The sequence below is a fragment of the Gavialis gangeticus genome, unplaced genomic scaffold (assembly GCF_001723915.1).
Source record: "Gavialis gangeticus isolate Ggan-Ray unplaced genomic scaffold, GavGan_comp1, whole genome shotgun sequence".
Classification (NCBI taxonomy): domain Eukaryota; kingdom Metazoa; phylum Chordata; order Crocodylia; family Gavialidae; genus Gavialis; species Gavialis gangeticus.
The window spans coordinates 116,440,615-116,449,004 of record NW_017728992.1 but is presented as its reverse complement, the minus strand read 5'-3'; the positions used below and the strand labels follow the sequence as shown (position 1 = coordinate 116,449,004).

Below are 8,390 nucleotides of genomic sequence, written 5' to 3'. Positions count from 1 at the left end.
TCGGTTTTTAAGGTATGTCCACAGCCCTTATGTCCAGAATGTCTTAAAATACCTACCTCTGGAGCATTTAAATTGAAAAAGAACACAGAGAAGCCATGTTATCTTCTCTAAATGTTACTGGTTTATAGTAGTCTTGGAATATCACTATTCATTGTGTATGACCCCCTCAAAAAGAATGCTGATTCAGGGCCTCAACATTGCAGGACAGGAAATAATTTTATTTTCTGGCTGGGGTTTCAAAATGTCAGCAACTCAAAGATTTTTTTTTGTATTTATGTGAGGTTGTGCTGTTAGTGTTGTATATCAGTTCTCTGGTGTATATGTGTAAATGTGGTCATGCATTTTAATGTTGCTTATTAAGTATTAATTTATCTTCTGCATTGTCATAGTAGTACTTTTTCCACTTTAAACTATTTTTTGCAATGTCATAATCTTGTGCAAATGGTCTTAAGAAGGAGTGGTGACTCGTACTAATTTTTCATTTGATTTTCTCGAAATTTTCACCAATACTCTCAGCTTTCAGTTGATGGAACTTTTTCCTTGGGTTTTAATTTTATTATCCCTCAGTATGTGTTTTGGTGTTTAAAGAAGCTATTTAATTGGCTTGTTTTAGAAATTCTTACTTCCTATGCCATTTCAGAGTTGTGTGGAAAGTTGTAAGGTACTCATTCAAGCGGTTGACACTTTAGGCTCATGAGTAAGATAAGTCTTAAGCTTGAAGCCGAGGGAATTGTTGGAAACAGGATGTCCATGAATGAGAATTGTCAGGTGGTAAAAGAAGTTTAAAAGTAGTACAATTAAAGGTGTGTAATACTTTAGTTGAAACAAGGTTTATTAGCTATGTCCAATAGGGGTGCACAGAAAAAATACATTCTGCTTTTCTTAGTTTATTTCTATGATGCATTTCTTAAGAGTTTCTGTAATGACTACTTAAATTCTCAATGTCTTCTTTTTAAGTCCCCCTCTCGAATTGTCTTCTGAATCAAGCTTAGTTGCTAAACTTCAAGAAGAACTGAAAGAAGAGAAAATGAAATTTTTAGAGCAACTTGAAGAGCAAGAGAAAAGGAAGAATGAAGAAATGCAAAACATTAGAACCTCTTTAACTGCAGAGCAACAGGTAAAGCAGACATTTTTTATTCTTTTGTGGTCAGAATATTTAAGATTCTGTGATTTTAACATTTAAAACGTTTGTCATATAACTTAAATCTCATGTACATAGTCATCTGGACAGTGTGCTACTATCATTAGAATGTCAAGCATCAGGACTGGATATGACTTCTGTGGCCATTAAACTTTGACTTGGGTAAAAAGCACCTCAGCTTAAACTTGTGGATGTAGAGTGTGTAGGTTGGCCATATTTCCTTTTCTCTTTCTTATAAGCGTGTTACCATAACACTTTTCTCAAACCAACAATGCTTAACTGAGCTCCCACAAGAGCTTGATTACGTGAATATTCTGGAGAAATGGTGTGCGATTAATCAGATGAAATTCAGCAATGACAGATGTGAAGTCCTGCACTTAAGACAGAATACTCAAGCACAAATACAGATTGGAATGACTGGGTAGGCTGCAGTACTGCAGAGAAGGACCCAGGAGTTTATAGTAGATTATAAACTGAATATGAACCAAAAGCATGTTCTTGTTACAAAAAACAAAACAAACAATAAAAGCTAGTAGTAGACTGGGTTGTATCAATAGGAGTGTTATTTGCAAACCAAGGGAAATGATACTTTGTTCTATTCAGTACTGGTGAGGCATCACCTGGAGTTCCATGTCTATTTTTGGGCCCCACAGTTCAAGGAAGATCTGGACATTTTGGAAAGAGTACAGCACTGAGCAGCAAGTATGATTAGAGATGAGCAAGATTTATGAGGGAAGACTGAAAGAAGTAGGGTTATTAGTCTGGAGAAGAGAAGACTGAGGGGGGTGAAACAGTCTGCAAGTGCCCAAAAGGACAGAAAGGATGGAGATGGGCTATAGAGGACAGGACTAGAAACAAGGCCTCAAGTTGTGGCAGAGGAAATTTAGGGTGGAGAATAGGAGGTACTTTCTGACTATGAGGGTGGTCAAGTATTAGAACAGGCTACCTGGAGAAGTTGGGGACTTTCCATCCCTGGACACTTTCAAGAGCGGGGTAGACAGATACTTGGCTGGGATTATTTAGTCAGGGATAATTCTGCCTTGAGGAAGGAGCTGGTTTAGATGTCCTTATGTGGTCCTTTCCAGTCCTACTTTCCCGTGCTCCTGTTTTTCTGATTAATCGTAAGGTACAGTATCTCTAAGCAACATGAAACTGTTTCCAATCCCAGTTGATTCAGATAATCACTTGCATACTCTTGGCTGAGGCAAAAGCTGACCTTTAGGTTCAAATCAAACTTTCTACTATGTATTTCATTGTAGATTTATGTTTTTAAAAATGCCCACACCTTCTAAGCATCCATCCTTTGTTTGTAGGTTCAGTATACTAAATACATACCAAATCATACTCGGAAGCAGGGGTGGGCAATTATTTTGGGCGGAGGGCTGCTTACCAAGTTTTGGCAAGCTGTTGAGGGCCTCATGGGTAGCCCCACCCCTTGACAGGAGCCCTGCCCCCTGGTCACCATCTTGTAACCAGAAGTCCCTCCCCTTGCCCCCAGAAGTACTCCTTTCAGCAAGGGGTATTGCCATCTTGGAACCAGAAAAATACCAAATTATATTCTAAAAATCTACAGCATTCATTAATTTGATTTCAAAAAATATTTTGTCCTGATTTACATGCATTTGTGTAGTGTGCATAGAGATGATTGCACAATAGCTTAATGAAATCTTATTCTTTTATGTTGTGGTGGGTGGGTATAGATTTGTGGGGGGCTGTGTATGGGAGTGAATACGTGGGGTGTGGGTGGGTATGGGGCTTGTATATGACAGTGCAAGGCAGGGTGTTGGTGAACTCACGCAGACTCTCTCCCTGAGACTGGATGGACGCTTACCAGTGCAATCCCAAGCTCCATGGTCTGGCAGTGTAGCCGGGAGCCACGTGGTGCTGGACCAGGGCCGGGGAAAGAAAGCAGGGAACTAGCTGGGGGTGGGGTGGGTCTGGGCTGTTCAAGCCTGCTGAGGCTTCCTGTGGGTCCTGCTGCGCCTGGCTCCTGTCTGCTTTCACATGAAGCCAATAGGTAATAAATATTAATTTATTACATTTTTTAGGGGCCTTGCAGGATGAATAGAATGGCCTGGCGGCCAGATTTTGCCCGCCCCTGCTCAGAAGGATAGGCTGTACATATATCCAGCAGTTCTTCCTTTCCCCAAAGATTCTTGGAAAAGATTCATGAACAGCTGGAAAATTTTCATAAATGTTTATCCATTTGCAAGAGTGTACATAGGCTGTGAGCATAGTGGAGAATGTAGATTCCTCTTCCTTGTTGTGTGTCTTTTTTTTTTTTAATTGCATCCTTCAGAACACGTGGTAATTAGTGTAAGATTTTTCTCACCTTAATGCAGGGGTGGCCAATCTCTGGCCTGCTGGCTCAGTGCAGCCCATGGAGCCATTGTCTGGACTACAGGGCGGGAAATTTGGCAGTGGGGGAGCAGTGGCTATCAGTCACCCTCCCCTGCTGAATTCCCAAACCCCAAGCCCTGTACATCCAGTTGAGGCCAGGCTGTGTATGTGTGTCCCAAGCATCTGGGCTGGGCCAGGCCATGCCTCCTTCCTCCGACCCATGGGGTTGGTTTGGTGGTGGGCTACACGGCTTCCTCATGAATGCAAACCACATACCTTTTCCCCAAAGAAGTGGGCCATGCCCCCTCTCCCCCCCCCCCCAACGGGGCTGGTTTTGGAATGAGCCATGCCCCCTTACCCCCTGCAGGGCTAAGCCAAGGCCCTTTACAGCTGGGCCACGCCACTACCCTCTGCAGAGCTGGGATGAGGCTGGCCATGCTCCCTTTTCCCCCTTCTCTGTGCAATAATTTTTTATTAACAAAAACACCACCTTCAAAAAAACAAAAACAGTTCTTGCCCACAAGTCTTCATAATCAAACTCAAAGCAAACAGCATTTTATGGCACAAATATAGTTCAGGAGGAAAAAGTGCATTTATATCTATTTCCTTGTCTGTTTCTTTAGTTCAGACTGTGTTGCAGGCTGTTGTTTGTCTTGCATGCCTTGTCTTCATTTACGTTGTCCTACTTGTAAATTCTGTAATACTAGTTGTCTTTTCAGACCAATTTTAACACAGTTCTGACGAGAGAAAAAATGAAAAAGGAAAACATAATAAATGATCTTAGTGACAAGTTAAAAATGCTAACCCAACAGCAAGAAAGGGATAAAGGTAAGCAAAATACTTTATCAAAATATATTGGCTATCTTTTAAAAAACTAATACAGAACTTTTTAAGCACTTATTTTTAATAAACATTTTCATTTGCTTCTGTAATCTAGATTTGATTGAAACACTTTCTGAAGATCGGGCTCGTTTACTTGAAGAAAAGAAAAAACTTGAAGAAGAAGTTAGTAAACTGAGAAGCAGTAACTTCATTCCATCAGCATATCTACCTGCAGGATCAGAAACTTGTGGAGCCTGTGCATCTGATCTTGCATCTGAAACAGACAGATTGGCTTCTGAGATTGTAGCTGAAGGAAAAATGGATTCCACCATGGAAACTAGTATGATGGCTGTGCAGTAAGTATCTAAGAAGCAATATAGCCATTCTGTTAGTAGTACAGTCAAATATTTTAATGTACAAATGAGTGTTTAAATTCCATTTTAGTAGTCAAAACTTCTTTCCTTGAGGACCTGCTCACTTATTTTCCCAGGTATTGAGGTCAGGCTGACTGGTCTGTAATTTCCTGGATCTTCCCTTGCTTTCTTAAAAACAGGCACTATATTTCCCCTTCTCCAGTCCTAAAGGACCTCATTCAACCTCCCTGAGTGCTCAGAAGATAGCCAGGTCCTTCAGTAGTCTACTAGAATGCATCGCATTTGGCCATGCTGTCTTAGAAAAACTAGATGCTTTCAAGTAATCCTCAACCTGTTGACTGTTTCCTCTACCTTTCTTGTCAACTGCATTTGTCATCTGGTCTGGTAGCTGCCCCTGTTTATGAAGAGTGAAGTAAAAAAAGCATTAAATACTTCAGTCTTCTCTACATAATGTTCTAGCCTGTTGTTCATAATATTCTTTGCATCTTTTATTGTACCGCAGGCTGCTGTTGTGTATCTGGTTAAAATTTGGCTAGAAAGAAAAAACTTTAATACAGTTTTTCATGCAACTTTCTTTGGATCAGGCTAGATCAGGGATTACATACAGCATGCAGGCTGGATCTGGTGGCATTTTTTTGGTGGGGGGACCTCCATACCATGCTGTAGTCAGGTGCCCTGGGCTTTGGTGGAGGCAGAGTTCTTCTTGCACCATGCCACAGTCAGATGCCTGGGCTTCAGCAGAAGGGAGTGTTCTCTGTACCACACCACATTTGGGTGATGTGAGCAAAGGAAGGCTCTCCAATAGAGCAGGAGCAGGCAGAGGGATAGAAGTGGTGGAGATGTTTGGGTCCTAGTGCCCACACACTTTAAACCTCATCTGGGTCATTCAGGCTTCCTACCAGAAAATGTTGCCAATCTCTGGGTATCTATAGCATGACTTAAATAGGGATGATCCTGTCGTGAGCAGGGGAGGGGGCTGGATTAGATGACCTCGTACAGTCCCTTCCGGCGTTACTTTTCTGTGGTTCCAACTCATTTGCAATTCATTGAAGAAGTGCATTCATCAAATAAAGTTTCAGTATTTATTCATTTACATAACTGCTTATTTTTACTTTTAACGCTCTGTCTTTGTTTAAATATTGTAGTTTTATCAGTTCTCTGTCAAAGAGTATTTTACCAGTATATTAGAAATTCTGCAGTATTGTTGCACAGAATGGATTATGGGGTGTAATTTTAGCTTTGAGCCTGGACTTGCTGGCTGTTTTTTGTAGTCGGTCTCCTGTCAGTCTGACAAACCAGGTTAAAGAAGTTTTTCTCCAATACTTTATCTTAAACACATTTTCTGTATTATTTACTTTGAATTTAAGTAAGTAGATAACGGATGATCATTATTTTTATATGCAACTCTTGTAAAAACAATTTCAAATGTGTTCTTCAAGTGAAAAAAACAAGTTTTTTAAACTAATAATTCAAAGGAGCTTGTTTCTCCAAGCATAATTAAATAAATAATTTCAACATAATTTTTATTCTAAAGCCTTGTAATGTACTTGTCATATGATTGCCTTCGTAACCTTAAAGTGGTATGGGCTCTTTTTGGATAAATGACTATTACAAATTTGTATTGTAAGAAAGAAATGAAATACGCTATTCCAAAGTTTGGTTCAATTTTAATGAAAAATTTACAAATGAGTTGCATTCAAAAGCATCTATCTTATTGTATACATTGTATTTTCTTGTTTCTCTCTGGGATCTTAATAGTTTTTCTTTTTTTATCTTAGTGAAAACATCCATATATCTGAAGAAAAACAGAGGATAATGTTGCTAGAAAGAGTAAGTCAATTATCTTTTTATTAAATTTAAAATGTAATTGTTTCTTTAAAGCTCTCAGTGGTGACAAATGACAGAACAAGGAGTAGTGGTCTCAAGTTGTGGGAAGGGAAGTTTACATTAGATATTAGGAGAAACTTTTCTATTGGGGAGTAGTAAAGCACTGGAACAGGTTACCTAGAGTGGTGGTGGAACCTCCATCCTTGGAGGTTTTTAAGACCCAGCTAGACAAAATGCTGCCTGGATGATATAGTTGGGGACGGTCCTACTTTGTACAGGGGGTTGGGATGAGCTCCTGAGATTCCTTCCTATCCTAATTTTCTATGATTTTGTACTTAACTTCACAAATGCAGCGTTCATTTTATGGTGTTGCTGATTATTTTGGTGTAGTTCAATATTTATAAAAGATAAATGTGTTTTTTCAGGGAACAGTGGCACAGACTTTCATGGACACTAAGCTCATTTAAGACTGCCCTACCTACTGGTTAAAGAGCTTTACCGTGTACATAAAGTTAATGTATTCTTAAGCTAAATGTCATTTTAAACTTCACAGTGTGTAAAGTGGCTTTAGAATCATGGAGCTGAAAGGGACCTTGATGGTCTTCTAGTCTAGCCCCCAGTACAAATACAGGATACAAAATGTAGAATTAGGCCCAGGATTTCCATTCCAAGTAATGGTAACCTTGGCAGGTTTGCTGGTTCCTTGAATATTTCTATATAGAAAAATAATAAATGAACAGCAGATGAAATCTTAATCTCTTTGAGAATAGTGCAGCTTTTATAGAGAGATGCAAGCAAATAATTTGAACAGGTAATCAGACACTAAATAGATTTAGTATAACTGACCACACTTCTTTTCTCTCATACTAATCCAAGACCTGTTTTATGGTTTTTTGTTTTGTTTTGTCTTCTCAAAGCAAGGACATTTTAAAAATGGGGTCAAAATCTGAGTCATTTGAAACCCTTAAAGTTTCTTATCTGAAACTATATAAAAAATATATTGCTTTCTTTTTTAAGTAGTGTAAGAGTGATGTTGTAACTCTGATGATCCAGATCTTATGCAACAGCCAAAGATTTATTTGGGTGTTGACTTTTATTGGACCAACTGTATTCTTGGGATAGAGTTAGACAAGCTTTTGATTGCAAGACGTTCTTCAGGTCCAAGTAAAAGCTAGCACAGCATACTCACAGCAGTTGGTCCAGTAAAGTATGTCACCCTAATGAATCCTTGCCTCTTGCATCGTACTACCATAGATCAGTTTAATTCTAGTTATAGGTTAACCCTTATGTGATAGTGTCTTTCTGATGGTAGAACTATAGATACTTTTATTTATGGTTTACATATGTAATTGTTTTTTTTTTCTTTGTGCTTTTGCATTTTAAGTGCGGTGTTATAGACTAGAATATCACTTTGCAAGCCAGGAATCTAGAGGTTTTCACAAATGTTAGATGTGTGTAACATTTAAAACTAGGGGTGCACCGATAGAGATTTTGGGGGCCAATACTGATACCCGATTATTTAAGTAGGCATATCGGCCGATACCGATCCAATTTCAGATACAGGTGCCTCCAGCTGGTAAGTCCATGTGGTGGAAGAGGAGGGAAGGGGCATGGGGGAGAGGGGCAGATCAATGCTCCCTGTGGTGAGAGGGGAGGGGCAGGGGCCAGGCGCTGCTTAGCAGGGACGGGCTTGGGATGGAGCCATGGATTGTGATGGGGGGGGGATGCATGGGCGGAGGCAGGGCCTTGAGCCGGGCAGCTGGTGTCACTGGGAGTGGAGCTATGGTGAAATTTGGGGTGGATGTAGCCCCCACCCAGCACTGCCAGCACTCGCTCTGAGCCCAGCCCCTGGCAAGAAGAGCCCCACACAGTTCTGGCTCCAGCCC

General features: G+C 40.1%; 1 protein-coding gene across 5 annotated transcripts in view; it reads left to right on the top strand.

Annotated features, from left to right (window-relative positions):
* RB1CC1 (RB1 inducible coiled-coil 1) overlaps nucleotides 1-8,390 on the top strand; it is a 136,178-nt gene that overhangs the window by 94,970 nt on the left and 32,818 nt on the right. For all 5 annotated transcript variants that reach the window (XM_019527222.1, XM_019527213.1, XM_019527205.1 and 2 more), the window contains 4 exons: nucleotides 958-1,117; nucleotides 4,201-4,309; nucleotides 4,419-4,659; nucleotides 6,456-6,507. In XM_019527222.1, coding sequence (XP_019382767.1) covers nucleotides 958-1,117; nucleotides 4,201-4,309; nucleotides 4,419-4,659; nucleotides 6,456-6,507 — 562 coding nt within the window. The remainder of the gene's footprint in view (nucleotides 1-957; nucleotides 1,118-4,200; nucleotides 4,310-4,418; nucleotides 4,660-6,455; nucleotides 6,508-8,390) is intronic.